The 18,662-nt window shown below is 47.7% G+C and overlaps 1 protein-coding gene across 2 annotated transcripts in view; it reads right to left on the reverse strand.

Annotated features, from left to right (window-relative positions):
- LOC132398992 (ankyrin-repeat and fibronectin type III domain-containing 1-like) overlaps positions 1 to 18,662 on the reverse strand; it is a 755,630-nt gene that overhangs the window by 139,419 nt on the left and 597,549 nt on the right. For both annotated transcript variants that reach the window (XM_059978830.1, XM_059978831.1), the window contains one exon: positions 1,950 to 2,047. In XM_059978830.1, the coding sequence (XP_059834813.1) occupies positions 1,950 to 2,047 (98 nt within the window). The remainder of the gene's footprint in view (positions 1 to 1,949; positions 2,048 to 18,662) is intronic.

Consider the following 18,662-nt stretch of genomic DNA (forward strand, 5'->3'; position numbering starts at 1 on the left):
CCATTCTAGGGAGAAGGCGCTTTAGAAACTGAAATGTCTGAAGGTAGATAAGTCACATGGACCAGATGGACTATATTCGAGGGTTCTGAAAGAGGGAGCTGAAGAGATTGTAGAGGCATTAGTAATGATCTTTAAAGAGCCGTTAGATTCCAGCATGGTTCCGGAGGACTGGAAAATTGCAAATATCACCCCACTCTTCAAATGAGAGAGGAAGAAGAAAGGAAATTATAGACCAGTTAGCCTGACCTCAGTGGTTGGGAAGATGTTGGAGTCAATTGCTGAGGATGGGGTTTTGGAATACTTGGAGGCGCATGAAAAAATGGGCCAAAATCAGCATGGTTACCTTAAGGGAAAATCTTGCCTGACAAATCTATTGGAATTCTTTTGAAGAAACAACAAGGATAGACAAAGGAGAATCAATGGCCAATCCATCAGTGTGTCTGGAGTCAGTGTCCAGTCGGGCAGTGTTTCTGGAGTCAGTGTCTGCTCAGTCAGTATGTCCATAGTCAGTGTCCAGTTGGTCAGTGTCCAGTCTGTCAGGGTGTCTGTAGTCAGTGTCTGGCTGGTCACTGTTTCTGGAGTCAGTGTCCGGTCAGTGTCCAGTCAGTGTGTCTGTAGTCAATGTCTGGTTAGCCGCTGTTTCTGGAGTCAGTGTCTGGTCAGTCAGTGTCCGGTCAGTGTGTCTGGAGTCAGTGTCTGGTCAGTCAGTGTCCGGTCAGTGTTTCTGGAGTCAGTGTCTGGTCAGTCAGTGTCCGGTCAGTGTTTCTGGAGTCAGTGTCTGGTCAGTCAGTGTCCGGTCAGTGTGTCTGGAGTCAGTGTCTGGTCAGTCAGTGTCCGGTCAGTGTTTCTGGAGCCAGTGTCTGGTTAGCCACTGTTTCTGGAGTCGGTGTCCAGTCAGTGTGTCTGGAGTCAGTGTCCAGTCAATCAGTGCTTCCCCCTCATTTTGAGATTCAAGATTTATTCATGTATAAATTATGCAACCATGAGATCTGTTTGCTCACGGGTGGCTAGAAAGCAAGAAACCCAAAAGAACCAATTAAAGAAAAAAATAAAAATAAAAACAAATGACCAACACTTACTGTACAGGAAGTAAAAATAGAAGTCATGCAAACAGTTGAAGTGAACAAGAACATTCAAAAACAAAACTGAATCCTGCATAGTGACTCAAACAGTTAAAGGTTAATTTGCAGGTTCAGTCTTTGGTGATGGAGGCAAATGCGATGTTGGCATTCATTTCAAGAGGACTAGAGTATAAAAGCAAGGATGTAATGTCGAGACTTTATAGAGCACTGGTGAGGTCTCACTTGGAGTATTGTGAGCAGGTTTGGGCCCCTTATCTGAGAAAGGAGGTACTGAGACTGGAAAGGGTTCAAAGGCAGTTCACAAAAATTATTCCAAGATTGAATGGCTTGTTACATGAAGAGCATTACAATTCAGAAGAATGAGGGGTAATCTCATTGAAACCCATTGAACGGTGAAAGGCCTTGATAGAGTATTCCTGTGGTGGAGGAGGTTGAGACCAGAGAACACAGCCTCTGAATAGACGTGTGTCCTTTTAGAACTGAGATGAGGTGGAATTTCTTTAGCAAGTGAGTGGTGAATCGGTGGAATTCAATGCCACAAACGGCAGCGGAGACCAGGTTATTGGGTATATTTAAGACAAAGGTTGATAGATTCTTGGTTAGTCCGGGTTTGAAGGGATAAAGGGAGAGGGCAGGAGATGGGGACGGAGAGAGAAAATGGATTAGCCTTGATGAAATGGCAGAGAAGACCAAATGGGCCAAATGGTTTAAATTCTGCTCTGATATCTTATGGTCTTATGCCTGTATCCTGTGATTCGCTAAGTCCAGTACCTGAAATGTGTGTGAATTCCCCTCTTGTATCATTGTTCACAAGCTGGTAACCTGTCATTCCCCAAGCCCAGTACCAGAATGGTCGGTGCTACTTACGGTCACCAGTCCGGTCACCGTGCAGGTCAGCGTCTTTATGCCTTCCAGAATGCTCTCTCCTGTGATTGAGCTGAAATCATCGAATGTGCTCCACTCAACTACAAGGTGACAGAGGGACAGGATGAACTCACAAAAGCTGCAACTTCAATCTTCCAAGGGGAAGGGAATCAAGAAGTGTTTGAGAAATTCACAGCTTCACTATGGTCTGGTAGCCAATTTTTCCAAAATGGCTGCAGAGAAGGAAAATCACTGTGAATAAGTAAATGTACCTCTTGAAAATCAGTGGAAAGTGTGTATGCTCCAGGACAGAGGCTATAGGCTGGCAGTGTGCACAGTGTGCATGCTCCGGGGCAGAGGCTATAGGCTGGCAGTGTGCACAGTGTGCATGCTCCGGGGCAGAGGCTATAGGCTGGCAGTGTGCACAGTGTGCATGCTCCGGGGCAGAGGCTATACACTGCAGGAGGGGACAGTGTCCGTGCACTCCAGGACAGTGTCTATAGATGCTGGAGTGGCAGTGTGTCTGCACTCTGGGACAGTGACTATGGACTGTTGAAGTAGACAGTGTCTATGCGTGGTAGCACTGGAGCAGCACATGGATTCACTCTGGAGCATCCAAGATGCGGAGAATGTTGTGGATAGCACATTTAATGAGTTGGTCACACCACAGTTTAAGGATCTAAGGAAAGATAGGGAATGGGTGACCAACAGGAAGAGTAGTAGCAGGAAGATAGTACAGGAGTCTCCTGTGGTCATCTCCCTCCCAAACAGATATACCGCTTTGGAGTCTGCCGGGGGATATGGCTCATCAGGTGAAGGCAGCAGTAGCCAGGATTAAGGCACCATGGGTGGCTCTGCTGCACGAGGGCAAGAAAAAGAGTGGCAGAGTTGTTCTGGTAGGGGATTCCATGGTAAGGGGAATGGAGAGGAGCCACTGTGGCCGCAAACGGGACTCCCGTTTGGTGTGTTGCCTCCTGGGTGCATGGGTTAGAGATGTCTCGGAGAGGCTGCAGGGCATTCTGAAAGGGGAGAGTGAGCAGCCAGCTGTCATGGTGCATGTAGGTACAAACGATATAGGAAGAAAGTGGGATGAGGTCCTACAAGCTGAATTTAGGGAGCTAGGAATTAAATTAAAGAGTAGGACCTCAAAAGTAATCATCACAAGATTATTACCAGCGCCATGTGCTCGCCAGAGTTGGAATAGCAGGATAGCTAGAATGAATATGTGGCTTGAGTGGGGTTTCAGATTCTTGGGGCATTGGAACCGCCTCTGGGGGAGGTGGGACCAGTAGTGTCTAGACAGTCTACATCTGGGCAGGGCTGGGATAAATGTCCTAGGGAGATTGTTTGCTAGTGCTGTTGGGAAGGCTTTAAACTAATATGACAGGGGGATGGGAACCCACACAGAAAAGAAGAGGGAAGTGATGCAGAGACCAAAGCTAGAATTAGTGAAGAAAAAAGTAAGAGTAGAGTGCATAAAAGTAAAAGGCAAAAATCGCATAGGTCACTAGATTCCAAAAGGACAATGAGTATAAGGGCACTTTATCTAAATGCCCATAGTATTAGAAACAAGATTAGTGAACTTGTGGCACAGATCAGTACCAAGGCATTTGATTTAGTGGCCATTACAGAAAACTGGTTGCAAGGTGGAGATGACTGGGAATTAAATATCCAAGGGTATCAGGTAATACGGAAAGATAGGCAGGAAGGCAGAGGAAGTGGGGTGGCACTCTTGATTAGGGATGAGATCAGGGCGATTGTGAGAAACGATATAAGATCTACGAAGCAGAATGCTGAGTCCATCTGGGTAGAGATTGAGAACAGTAAAGGAAAAAAAATCACTGGTGGGTGCTGTCCATAGGCCACCTAATGAAATATTGCAGCGGCAGAGGTTTAACCAAGAAATAACTAAGGCTTGTAAGAATAGAATGGGACAGCAGTTGTCATGGGGGATTTTAACTTCCACTTTGATTGGGTGAATCAGGTTGGTCAAGGAAGTCTTGAGGAGGACTTCATAGAATGCATCCATTACGGCTTTCTCAAGCAGCATGTCAGTGAACCTACAAAGGAAAATACTATCTTAGATCTTGCATTTGTACAGGGCCCTGGTGAGAACACACCTGGAGTATTGTGTACAGTTTTGGTCTCCAGGGTTAAGGAAGGACATCCTGGCTGTAGAGGAAGTGCAGCGTAGATTCACGAGGTTAATTCCTGGGATGTCCGGACTGTCTTACGCAGAGAGGTTAGAGAGACTGGGCTTGTACACACTGGAATTAAGGAGATTGAGAGGGGATCTGATTGCAACATATAAGATTATTAAGGGATTGGACAAGATAGAGGCAGGAAATATGTTCCAGATGCTGGGAGTGTCCAGTACCAGAGGGCATGGTTTGAGAATAAGGGGTAGGTCATTTAGGACAGAGTTAAGGAAAAACCTTCTCCCAGAGAGTTGTGGGGGTCTGGAATGCACTGCCTCGGAAGGCAGTGGAGGCCAATTCTCTGGATGCTTTCAAGAAGGAGCTAGATAGGTATCTTATGGATAGGGGAATCAAGGGATATGGGGACAAGGCAGGAACCGGGTATTGATAGTAGATGATCAGCCATGATCTCAAAATGGTGGTGCAGGCTCGAAGGGCCGAACGGTCTACTTCTGCACCTATTGTCTATTATCTAGTCCTGTGCAATGAGACAGGTAGGATTAACAATCTTGTAGTCAGGGATCCTCTTGGAAAGAGTGATCATTGTATGATTGAATTTCGCATTCAGATGGAGGATGAAATGGTTAGATCTAAAACTAATGTATTATGCTTGAACAAGGGAGACTACAACGGGATGAGGGAGGAGTTGGCCAATGTGGATTGGGAGCACAGGCTATTTGGTAAGACAGTTGAGGAACAGTGGAATACTTTCAAAGAGACTTTTCACAGTGCTCAACAAAAGTATATACCAGTCAAAAGTAAGGGCAGTAGGTGTGGGGAGAGCCAGTCTTGGATAACTAAGGAAATAAAAGATAGTATCAAATTAAAAGCTCATGTGTACAAAGTCGCAAAGAGTACTGGGAGACTGGAGGATGGGGAAAACTTTAAAAAGCAACAAAGAACAACTAAACAAGAACTAAGGAAAGGGGAGATAGAGCATGAAAGTAAATTAGCACAAAATATAAAAATAGACAGCAAAAGTTTTTATTCACATATAAAGCAGAAGAGGGTGGATAAAGTCAGCATAGGTCCCTTGGAAGACAAGAAGGAGAAATTGATATTGGGTGATAAGAAAATGGCCGATGCATCGAACAACTGTTTTGAGTTGGACTTCATGGTGGAGGTCACGTCTGACATGCCAAAGAAGGGTGTTATGGGCAAAATGGGAGGTGAAAACCTCGATAAAATCACTGCCACTAAAGAGTTAGTGATGGGCAAACTAGAGGGCCTGAAGGTAGATAAGTCCTCTGGTCCTGATGGGATGCATCCCAGGGTGCTGAAGGAATTGGCAGAGGTTATAGTAGATGCGTGTTGGTAACCATTTATCAAAACTCTCTAGACTCTGGGCAGGTCCTGGCAGATTGGAAGACAGCAAATGTCACGCCTCTTTTTAAAAAAGGATGTAGACAAAAAATGGGCATCTATAGGCCAGTTAGCTTAACATCTGTAGTCGGGAAAATGCTTGAAGCTATCGTTAAGAAGGAAATAGTGAAGCATTTAGAAAGGAGTGGTTCCATTAAACAGATGCAGCATGGATTCAGAGAGGACAGGTCCTGTTTGACAAACTTACTGGAATTCTTTGAGGACATAATGAGTGCAGTGGATAGAGGGGAATAGGTGGATGCTGTATACTTGGATTTCCACAAGGCGTTTGATAAGGTGCCGTACAAGAGACTTATAAATAAGATACGGATGCATGGAGTCAGAGGAAGTGTATTGGCATGGATAGTGGATTGGTTAATGGATAGAAGGCAGAGAGTTGGTATAAATGGGTGTTTCTCTGGTTGGCGGTCAGTGGTGAGTGGGGTGTCACAGGGGTCGGTGCTGGGCCTGCAGCTGTTTACCATTTACATTGATGATTTGGAAGAGGGGACTGAGTGTAGCGCAGCAAAATTTGCTGATCACACTAAACTGAGTGGAAAAGCAAATTGTACAGAGGATGTGGAGAGTCTGCAGAGGGATATAGATAGGTTAAGTGAGTGGGCCAAGGTCTGGTAGATGGAATACAATGTTGGTAAATGCGAGATCATCCACTTTGGAAGGAATAATAGAAGAGCAGATTATCATTTAAATGGTAAAAGATCGCAACATGCTGTTGTGCAGAGGGACTTGGGAGTGCTTGTTCATGAATCGCAAAAAAGTTGGCTTGCAGGTACAACAGGTTATTAAGAAAGCAAGCAGAATGTTGGCCTTCATTGCTAGAGGGATTGAATTCAAGAGCAGGGAGGTCACGCTGCAACAATACAGGGTACTGGTGAGGTTGAACCTGGAGTACTGCGTGCAGTTCTGGACTCCATACTTGAGGAAGGATATACTGGCTTTGGAGGCAGTGCAGAGGAGGTTCACCAGGTTGATTCTGGGGATGAAGGGGTTAACCTATGAGGAGAAATTGAGTTGCCTGGGACTATACTCTCTGAATTCAGAAAAGTGAGAGGGGATCTTATAGAAACATACAACATTTTGAAAGGGATAGTTAAGATAGAAGTAGGAAAGCTGTTTCCATTGGTAAGTGAGACTATAACTAGGGGACATTGCCTCAAGATTCTGGGGAGAGAGGATTTAGGATGCAGATGAGGAGAAACTGTTTTTCCCAGAGAGTGGTGAATCTGTGGAATTCTCTGCCTGGGGAAGCAGTTGAGGCTTCTTCACTAAATATATTTAAGATACAGTTAGATATACTTTTACATTTTAGGGGAATTAAGGGTTATGGGGAAATGGCAGGTAGATGGAGCAGAGTTTACGGACACATCAACCATGATCGTATTGAATGGTAGGGCAGGCACGATGGGCTGGATGGCCTACTCCTACTCCTATTTCTTAAGTTCTTATGGACTGTTGAAGTAGACAGTGTCTATGCATTCTGGGACAGTGACTCTGGATTGTCGGAGTGGACAGTGTGCGTGTCTGGGTCTGCGACTATGGACTGCTGATATGGATAGTGTGCGTGATCTGGACCTGGAATTTACAGTGCATGTGCTCTACAGGACAGCGACTATGGTCCACCAGCATGGATAATGTACATACTTTCTAGGATAGCGACTATGAATTGCTGGAGTGGATAGTCTGTATGCTCTGGGACAGCAACTATGGACTGTTGGAGTGGAACCATAACATATGAACATAAGAAATAGGAGTAGGAGTTGGCCATCTGTACCATCGAGCCTGCTCCACCATTCAATAAGATCATGGCTGATCTGGCCATGGACTCATCTCCACCTACTCGTCTTTACTCTATAACCCTTAATTCCCCTACTAAGGAAAGATCTATCCAACCTTGTCTTAAATATATTTACTGAGGTAGCCTCCAGTGCTTCATTGGGTGAATTCCACAGCTTTACCACCCTCTGGGAAAAGCAGTTCCTCCTCATCTCCATCCTAAATCCACTACCTAGAATTTTGAGGCTATGTCCCCTAGTTCTAGTCTCACCTACCAATGGAAACAACTTTTCTGCCTCTATCCTATGTATCCCTTTCATAATTTATATGTTTCTATAAGATCTCCTTCATTCTTCTGAATTCCAGTGAGTACAGTCCCAGATGACTCACTCTCTCCTCATTGTCTAAGCCCCTCATCTCTGGAAGCAACCTGGTGAACCTCCTCTGCACCACCTCCCAAGTCAGCATATCCTTCCTTAAGGAAGGAGACCAGAACTGCACACAGTACTCCAAGTATGGCCTCACCAGTACCCTATACAGTTGCAGCATAACCTCACTGCTCTTAAATTCAATCCCTAGAAGACCATCCTATTTGCCTTCTTGATAGCCAGCAACCTTTTGCAATTCTTACACAAACACTCCCAAGTCCCTCTGCACAGCAACATGCTGAAATTTTTACCATTTAAATAATAATCAGCTCTTTTATTTTTCTTTCCAAAGTGCAGAACCTCACATTTACCAACATTGTACTCCATGTGCCAGACCCTTGCCCACTCACTTAACCTATCTATATCTTTCTGCAGACTCTCGGTATCTTCTGCAAAATTTACTTTTTCACTCAATTTAGTATCATCAGCAAACTTAGATACACTACACTCAGTCCGCTATTCCAGATCATTAATGAATATCATAAACTGTTGGCAGGCCCAGCACTGACTCCTGTGACACACCGCTCACCACTGATTTCCAACCAGAGTAATACCCATGTATCCCAACTCTCTGCTTTCTATTAGTTAATTAATTCTCTATCCATACTAATACATCATCCCCAACTCTATCCATCCTTATCTTATGGATGTGGCACCTTATCGAATGCATTCTGGAAATCCAAATAAATAATGTCCATCAGTTCCCCTTTATCCACTGCACTTGTTATATCCTCAAAGAACTCCAGTAAATTTGTCAAACATGACCTGCTTTTGCTGAATCCATGCTGCGTCTGCCTAATGGATCAATTTCTTTCCAGATGCCTTGCTATTTCTTATTTAATGATAGCTTCAAGCATTTCCCAACTACAGATGTTGAACTAACTGGCTTATAGTTACTTGCCTTTTGCCTATATCCTTTTTTGAACAGTGGTGTGACATTCATCATCTTCCAATCTGCTGGGACCTGCCCAGAGTCCAAAGCATTTTGATAAATTATCACTAAAGCCTTTACTACAACTTCTGCTATTTCTTTCAGTGTCCTGGGATGCATTCCATCAGGACCAGGGGACTTCATCTATCTTCAGGCCCACAGGTTTGCTCAGCACAACATCTTTAGAGATAGCTATTGTATCGAGGTCCTCACCTCCAATCACATTCATAACATCTCTCTTTGGCATGTTAGACGTGTCCTCCATCCTGAAGATCAACACAAAATAGTCATTCAAAGGCTTGGCCTCATTACCCAATATCAATTCCCAATATCATTACCCAATATCAATACCCAATACCCATTACCAATTCCTCCTTCTCATCCTCTGTTCACTTTGGCCACCCTTTCCCACTTCATATAATTATAAAAACCTTTACTATCTGTTTTTATATTCTGTGCTAGTTTATTTTCATAATCTAGCATCCCTTTCTTTATTGCTCGCTTAATGGTACTTTGTTGCTTCTTAAAGTTTTCCCAGTCTTCCAGTTTCCCACTACTCTTAGCAACTTTGTATGCATGAGCGTTTAGCTCAATGCCTTTTTTTATTTCCTGGAGTTATCCGAGGCTGGCTCTCTCCACCATTACTGTCCTTGCTTTTAACTGAGCATCGTGAAAAATCTCTTTGAAAGTCTTCCACTGTTCCTCAACTGTCCCACCATATAGTCTGTGTTCACAGTCTACACTAGAAAATTCCTCCCTCATCCCTTTGTAGTCTCCTTTGTTTAGGCATAGTACGCTGGTTTTAGATTGAACTATTGCAACTATTGAACTATTGAGGAACTCATTGTGATCACCCTTTCCAAGAGGATCCCTGACTACAAGATCACTAATTTTACCTGTCTCATTGGACAGGACCAGATCTAAGATAGCACGTTCCCTTGTAGGTTCAGTAACATGCTGATCAAGAAAGCCATCATGGATGCATTCTATGAAGTCCTGATCAAGGCTGTCTGGACCAACTTGATTCACCCAATCTATGTGCAAGTTAAAGTCCCCCATGATAACTGCTGTTCCATTCTCACATGCCTCAGATATTTCTCTGTTTATTGCCTGTGCCACTGTAGTGTTATTATTCAGTGGCTGATAGACAACTCCCACCAGTGATTTTTCCCCTAATCTCTACCCAGATGGATTCAACATTCTGCTCCTTAGATCTTATATCATCTCTCACTATCACCCTAACCACATCTTTAATTAAGAGCGCTACCCCATTTTCCTTACCTTCCTACCTATCCTTCTGTATTACTTGATATCCTTGGATATTTAATTCCCAATCCTCTCCACCCTGCAACCACCTCTCTGTAATTGCTGCTAAATCATACCCCCTTATGCTGATTAGTGCCGCAAGTTCACTGATCTTACTTTGAATACTACAGGCATTCAGATAAACTGCCCTTACACTCAATGTGCTTTTAAAATTTTGTAATCTTTTTCTCTTTTGCACTTGTCTTTTCTTTATTCTATTCTTACTTTTCTCTTTTTTATCTTTTGATTTTTCTTTATCTTTATCCACACTTTTCTCTTTTACTTACTTCTCTTTTCTCTTTTACTTACTTTCCATATTTCCAGCTCCCATCATGGTTCAGGTGGCCCCATCCTATTGGTACAGCTCCCTCCTTCCCCAATACTGGCACCAGTTTCCCATAAATTCAAACCCACTTCTCCCACACCAATCCTTGAGCCATGCTTTAACTCTCTAATGTTCTTGACCCGGTGCCAATTTGCACGTGGCTCAGGTAGTAATCCATTTTTGGTTCTTCTTTTTAATTTAATCCCTAGCTGCTCAAATTCCCTCAGCAGAACCTCTTCCCTCATTCTACCTTCGTTGTTCTGCCTGCTCTCCGGGACAGTGACTCTGGACTGCCAGTGTCGACAGTGCTCGTGCACTCCCAGGGACAACGACAACAAAATACCAGAGTGGACAGCGTACATACTGTCAGGGACAACGACTATGGGATGCCAGAGTGGAGAGTGTGTGCTCCCCCAGAGAGCAACCTTGGACTGCCAGAGTGGACAGTTTCCATACCCTCCAGAACTCCGACTATGGACTGCTGGTGTGGACAGTGTGCGTGCTCTGGAACAGCACTATGGACTGCTGGAATGGATAATCTGTTTGCTCTGGGACAGCAACTACAGACTGCCGGAGTTAACACTATTCATCCACTCTGGTAGTGACTATGGACAGCCGGAGTGGACAGTGCATGTGCTCTCTGGGACAGCAACTATGGATGGTCTGTGTGCTATGGGACTCTGATTATGGACTGCTGGTGTGGACTGTGTGCATCTCTGGGTCAGTGACTATGGACAGTTGGTATGTACAGTGTTGGTGTTCTCTGGGTCAGTGACTATGAACAGTTGGTATGTACAGTGTTGGTGTTCTCTGGGTCAGTGACTATGAACAGTTGGTATGTACAGTGTTGGTGTTCTCTGGGTCAGTGACTATGGACAGTTGGTATGTACAGTGTTGGTGTTCTCTGGGTCAGTGACTATGAACAGTTGGTATGTACAGTGTTGGTGTTCTCTGGGTCAGTGACTATGGACAGTTGGTATGTACAGTGTTGGTGTTCTCTGGGTCAGTGACTATGAACAGTTGGTATGTACAGTGTTGGTGTTCTCTGGGTCAGTGACTATGAACAGTTGGTATGTACAGTGTTGGTGTTCTCTGGGTCAGTGACTATGGACAGTTGGTATGTACAGTGTTGGTGTTCTCTGGGTCAGTGACTATGAACAGTTGGTATGTACAGTGTTGGTGTTCTCTGGGTCAGTGACTATGAACAGTTGGTATGTACAGTGTTGGTGTTCTCTGGGTCAGTGACTATGGACAGTTGGTATGTACAGTGTTGGTGTTCTCTGGGTCAGTGACTATGAACAGTTGGTATGTACAGTGTTGGTGTTCTCTGGGTCAGTGACTATGAACAGTTGGTATGTACAGTGTTGGTGTTCTCTGGGTCAGTGACTATGAACAGTTGGTTGGTGTTCTCTGGGTCAGTGACTATGGACAGTTGGTATGTACAGTGTTGGTGTTCTCTGGGTCAGTGACTATGGATTGCCCGAATGGATAGTGTGCGTACACTCTGTGACATCTATTACAGACCACTGGAGTGGACAGTACCTGTACTTTACAAAAGCAACAATAGACTGCCAGAATGGTCAGTGCATGGCTTATCCAGTGTCTACGGACCATCAGAATGGATATTGTATGTGTTTTCTGGGACACCGATTATGGACAGCCGGAGCGGACAGTCTGTGTGCTCTGGGGCAGTGACTACGGACGGTGTGTATCTCTGGGTCAGCAACTATGGACAGCCAGAGTGGACAGTGTGTATCTCCAGGTCAGTGACTATGGACAGCCAGAGAGGCCAGTGTGTATCTCTGGGTCAGTGACTGTGGCCAGCCAGAGTGGACAGTGTGTATCTCCGGGTCAGTGACTGTGGACAGCCAGAGTGGACAGTGTGTATCTCTGGGTCAGTGACTGTGGACAGCCAGAGTGGACAGTGTGTATCTCTGGGTCAGTGACTGTGGCCAGCCAGAGTGGACAGTGTGTATCTCCGGGTCAGTGACTGTGGACAGATAGAGAGGCCAGTGTGTATCTCTGGGTCAGTGACTGTGGCCAGCCAGAGTGGACAGTGTGTATCTCCGGGTCAGTGACTGTGGACAGCCAGAGTGGACAGTGTGTATCTCTGGGTCAGTGACTGTGGACAGCCAGAGTGGACAGTGTGTATCTCTGGGTCAGTGACTGTGGCCAGCCAGAGTGGACAGTGTGTATCTCCGGGTCAGTGACTGTGGCCAGCCAGAGTGGACAGTGTGTATCTCTGGGTCAGTGACTGTGGCCAGCCAGAGTGGACAGTGTGTATCTCCGGGTCAGTGACTGTGGCCAGCCAGAGTGGACAGTGTGTATCTCCGGGTCAGTGACTGTGGACAGCCAGAGTGGACAGTGTGTATCTCTGGGTCAGTGACTGTGGCCAGCCAGAGTGGACAGTGTGTATCTCCGGGTCAGTGACTGTGGACAGCCAGAGTGGACAGTGTGTATCTCTGGGTCAGTGACTGTGGACAGCCAGAGTGGACAGTGTGTATCTCTGGGTCAGTGACTGTGGCCAGCCAGAGTGGACAGTGTGTATCTCCGGGTCAGTGACTGTGGCCAGCCAGAGTGGACAGTGTGTATCTCTGGGTCAGTGACTGTGGACAGCCAGAGTGGACAGTGTGTATCTCTGGGTCAGTGACTGTGGCCAGCCAGAGTGGACAGTGTGTATCTCCGGGTCAGTGACTGTGGCCAGCCAGAGTGGACAGTGTGTATCTCTGGGTCAGTGACTGTGGCCAGCCAGAGTGGACAGTGTGTATCTCCGGGTCAGTGACTGTGGACAGCCAGAGTGGACAGTGTGTATCTCTGGGTCAGTGACTGTGGCCAGCCAGAGTGGACAGTGTGTATCTCTGGGTCAGTGACAGTGATTTTGGACTGCCAGAGTGGACAATGTCTTTGCACTCCGGGACAGAGACTGATGGACCCTGGAGTGGAAATTGTATGTGCTTTTTAGGACATTGAGTGTGAACTGCTGGGGTTGACACTCTTCATGCACTCTGAGACAGCAACTATGGACTGCTGGTAGCATGGCACTGCCCAGCTCTCCATCACAAACTGTCAGCAAGCAGCAGGTAGGCAGCGACTATAACACACTGCTCACGTGTTTAGGAGCTGAGAGAAACTCTTCCCTTGAGCAGACTTATCCTCTCAAGCACTCCATAAATCAGCTGACACTCTGTCCAGCTCACCGGTAATGTTGCAATCCCACAATCACAATCGAGTGGGAGGTTTCTGTGTGCTGGGTCAGTTCTGAGCACTCGGGCACAACGCAGTCATTCACTCCAGATTACAGAATGTTTTGGCACCAGGAACATCAATGTAAATTACATCTGCTATGGAAAAATTGTGATAGTTTTTCAAAATGCTTTTCGCTGACTGGGCAGAGGTGGGGAACCTGAACCTGAAAATTATACTTCAGTTCCTTCTTGTGGTCTTCTTCTCGGAGTGTGTGATGGGATGGTGTAGAGTCAGTCTTACTCTGTGTCTGACATGGGAGTGTGTGATGGGATGGTGTAGAGTCAAGTGTCTGACATGGGACTGTGTGATGGGATGGTGTAGAGTCAATCTTACTCTGTGTCTGACACGGGAGTGTGTGATTCGATAGTGTAGAGGGAACTTCACTCAGTGTCTGACCCCTTTTTTTTTACAAAATTCCTTTATTACAAATATCGGTGCTATACAATATATACAAAACAGTGACTAAAACATTTACTTCACTACATATAGACAATACACATTAAACCAAAATGTTCCCATCTCTATCAATGATGGCATTTACACCCCGCAGAGCCCAACGGTCCCAGAACGCTTCTAAGGTCGCTACGAACAGCGCGTATTGCTTTTCAATATTTACCCAAGCATGAACATGCCCTCTAAGCATTGCCAGGCGGTCTGCCCGGGCAGATCTTCCCACCACTCATTTCCAAGACCCACAGATGGCTGTTTTCACCAGCCCCAGGAGCAAGTTAACAAGGACATCCTCATCCCTCCATGCCCCCCTCCTTACTGGATGACTGTATATAAATAGGGTGGGGCTTAAATGCAACCAAAAGGCGAGAAGCAGCCTGCGCAAATACGCAAAAAGGGACTGCAGCCTCGCACACTCCAGGTACATGTGGTACACGGTCCCCTCCAGCCCACAGAAATGACATGCGGGTGGGAGATCTGTGTACAAACTGAAGAACGTTGCAGGGCACCACTCTATGCAGCACCCTCCAGCTGAGATCCTCCAGGTGCATGGGAAGAACTTCCAGTGGGGACCCTCCTCACCTCCAGGTGGAAAGACTGACCGCCATGGCATGTCGGAATGTTGGACAAGGTCTAGGAAGTGGAGGGTGTGGAGCAGCAGCCCATACAGATACCTCCTACTTGCATCCCAGAATGGGATTGTGAGTGTCAAGGAGAGACGGCTCAAGTTGTGTGGACTCGGCTCTCAGATAAGGTTGCGGGGTCTGGGCCCGACAAGCAGCTCGGCCTGAGTCGGTCCACACACCTGAGCTGTACCGACACCCACTGAGGTAGGGCAAGGGTCGGCCAGGACTCTGCCCTCTGCCAGAGGAGGGGATTCCTGGCTTGAGGCAACCATGTTCCAGACTCTCAGTAGGTCCTGACAGAGGCTGGGCAGACTCCACAAAGCAGCACGGCTGATGCCCACCGGGGTAGCCACATATCTTTGTGAAGACAGCAGCCCCTCTGGAGGAAGAATGCCACTAATACGTGCCACCTGGGAGGGTGCTCGGCATACAGGAATCTCTGCAGAGTCCTGAGGTGGAAAGCTGCCAGTCATGTACGTACACACACCAGCGAATGTCCACCCTCTCCCACTGGGAGACTCAAGACCGCTGCAGAGACCCAGTGTTTCCTGTTACCCCAGAAGAAGTCCACTAATTTCATCTGCATTCTCGCAACAAAGGGGCAGGAGGGGCCAAGGTGACCATCCGGTACCACAACATGGAGGCCACCAGCTGGTTTATGACCTCCAGCCTGCCTTGATAGGAAAGCACCCTGAGAAGACCTGACCAGCGCCCCAGCCTGGCCATGACTTTCGTCTCCGGGTCCTGCCAGTTCGCCAGCCAGGTCTCCCCAGAAAGACTCAGGTAGACTTCCAAATCGAGAAGACGTCTAGTGCTCCACTCAAAAGCTCTCATCTCCTCCGGCAGGGAGTCCACCTGCCACTGACCCACTAAGAGTCCGGAAAATTTCGCCCAGTTGATCCTGGCGGAGGATGCCGCCGAGAAAACTTCTTGGCATCCACAGGTCATTGAGATCTGTCACATTGAGGAGTACATCATCGGTGTAGGCCGAGAGGACGACCTCCATGTCCAGTTCACGCAGAACCAGACCTATCAGCCTTTGCTGAAGGCGGCTCAGGAATGGTTCAAAGCAGATCGCATACAATTGACTGGACATGGGGTACCCTTAATGTACTCCTCTTCTGAAGGGAATGGGTGCTGTCAGTGATCCATTAATCTTAACAAGGCACTCTGCGGCAGAGTATAGGAGCCGAACTCGGGCCACGAAGTACGGTCTGAGCCCAAAAGCCTGCAGAGTGCCCACCAGGAAACTCTGGTCTATCTAGTCAAATGCCTTCTCCCAGACAAGAGAAAGAAATGCTGCCTGGACCCAGTCTCCTGTTGCAGGTGGATCAGATCCCGTACTAGATGGTCATTGTCCTGGATGGAGCAGCCCAGGACTGTGTAAGATTGGTCAGGGTGGATCACCTGTCTCATTACTGAACCAAGACAGTTGGCCATTGCCCAAGCGAAGATCTTGTAGTCCGTGCACAAGAGGGAGACCGGGTGTCAGTTCTTTAGCTGGCGGAGGTCTCCCTTCTTGGGCAGTAGGACCACAACAGCTCATCGCCATGAGAGGGGCATTTCCCTGGTGGCTAGGCTCTCCCCTAGGACAAGGCTGTAATCATCTCCCAGGAAATCCCAAAAAGCCTGGTAAAACTCTACACTCAGTCCACCTAACCCAGGGGACTTACCCCTCCGGAGTTGCCAAAGGGCAGTAAGCAGCTCCTCCTGAGTCAGGGGAGCGTCCAGATTCACTGCGTCCTCTGGGCTGACCTTAGGCAAATCTTTCCAGACCTCACTGCACGACTCTGCATTTGACGGATCCGGTGAGAATATGGACTGATAGAATGAGTGGACTTCTTTGTTAATTTTGTCGGGGTCCGTGATGGAGGAGGCATCAGCAGCCAGTAACTCCACTAGCTGCTTTTGAATTTGCAGCCACTTCTCCAACGAGTAGAAGAAGGGTGAGCCATGGTCCAAATTTTGCAGCATTTGGATCCATGACCTCATGTACGCACCTCGCGACTGCTGGAGCTGCAGGTTCCTTAGTGAGTCCTCGTCTCCTGGTATTCCTGCCAATGCTGTTGGTCTCCAGCGGTCGGACCAAAACAGGGCTCTAGCAACGTTCTATCAAGCTGCTCAACCTCAGAGCCCCGCCTCTTTGTCGACCGCCTAGTGTACTCCCGACATTAAAACCAGATGTGGGCAAATCCCACCACAGCCATACAGAGCAGAACTCTCTCCATTTCTCTCGCCAGGTGACCCAGAAAGCTTCCCCTCCCCCACCTCTTGATCTTTCCTCTTATTGGTTTTTCACCCAGCACCTACCAGCCCTCTCCTTCCCACCCTCCCCCCCCACCTTCTTTACAGGGCCCCTGCCCCTTCGCTCTGCAGTCCTGACGAAGGGTCTCGACCTGAAACGTTGACTGCTCATTTCCACAGATGCTGTCCGACCTGCTGAGTTCCTCCAGCTTGTTGTACAAATTGCTTTTTTGGCTTTCTGGGCCCGAGTGGTACCATTTCCCAAAGGAGTAAGACTGCTTCTCACCCTGATGTCCCTCACCAGGTCATCCAGGAAGGATTTCAGCTGCCGCCTGTCGTTCCCTGATACAGCGTGCCCGCTCCACTGTCGCATCAGTCTTATCCACAGTTACAACAATCGAGAGATAATCCCCAGGGACTCCCTGCAGGGCATTAGTTGATGGGGTCGGCATGCACAGTATATCACCCTCCCCAGGACCCCAGCACCTCTGGTCCAAGGGATCCACGGGCAGCCTGATGCTGAGAGTCAGGGAGCTTGGTCTCCTCTCCGCTCACATTATTCAATACACTTGCCTCCAGGGAGGTACTTACTACTAAGTCCTGGGTGGAGGGCTCCAGGTCTGTCTTAGTTGTTCAAACAGGGCTAGCACTAGCTTTCTGCACAACCACACCACCTACCACAGGACTGGTGGCTACATCTGGGGATTCAGGGTTAGAACCAACCTCTACCCAGATTCTAACCCCTTCCTGGGACCCCCCCCCCCCCCCGCATCTGCATTCCCTGCCCTCTTGGGGGAACATTCCCTCCTCCTCTTCAAGCCAGAGGAGCATGCGGGTGCAGGATTCACGGATGGGACAGTACTCTCCGCTTCCATCACCCCGTCCACCTGCGCATTCCCGAGCCTCCCACTCCACTTCAGGGCAAATGGGCGTGAGCTCTGCGGTCTCGGGGGACGACTTGTTAGGGTGTTTGGACTTCTTCCTCGCTTTCTTGCTCCACACAGGCTCCACCCTGTCCCTCGCCTGAACCTCCCTGCATGTAGCCTGAAAATCTCCCACCTGAACTACAGGGGCAGAAGCAGGGAGTGAACAAATGTAGGAATAGGGACAGGGGTAGGGGCAGGCACAGGAAGAGGATCAGGGGCAGAGGTAGCTGGGGCATTGATGCCCGAAGTGGACTCGCTAGGGTTTCGGGTATCAGGACAGTTCCTCTGAAAGTGCCCCACCTCCCTGCATGCATGGCACTGTGGGTACTCAGAGCTCCAATACACCTGATAGTCTACCCCCTCGTGCCGGACAGTAAACCGGCTCTCAACACTGTCCTCCTGTTCCAGCTGCATGAATACCTGATGCTGGAAAGAGACTACATTACAGAGGGTGCGTCTCTTAAGTTTGTGTCTGATGGCAGTTACCTCTGACTTTACTTGACCTAAGCTGGCTAGTGCGGGAAGCAGGTCCTCGTTGGGATGAAAGGCTTAACATGACCGAGGATGATGCGTTGTGTGGGAGCTGTCACCAGCTCCATCTGTAAAAAGATGTTTTCCACCATGATCCCCCTACTGAGAGCCCGATGCACCAACTCATCATTCCTCAGATAAAACACTGCCTTCCCGAACTCTTTCCTGATGGCCAAAATGCCATCCTTCCCCTTCAGGTCCTCCATGGCCCCCACACTTTTCCAGAGAAGTTCCAGGACGCAAAATACATCGCACCCCGCGTTTTACTTTCACCGACCGGAACAGGGCATTGTCCGAGGCTGGAAAGGCAACTGTGATGAAGGCCTGTGACTCACTGGAGACCGGTCCAG

Source organism: Hypanus sabinus, chromosome 9 (assembly GCF_030144855.1).
Source record: "Hypanus sabinus isolate sHypSab1 chromosome 9, sHypSab1.hap1, whole genome shotgun sequence".
In the NCBI taxonomy this organism is placed as follows: Eukaryota; Metazoa; Chordata; class Chondrichthyes; order Myliobatiformes; family Dasyatidae; genus Hypanus; species Hypanus sabinus.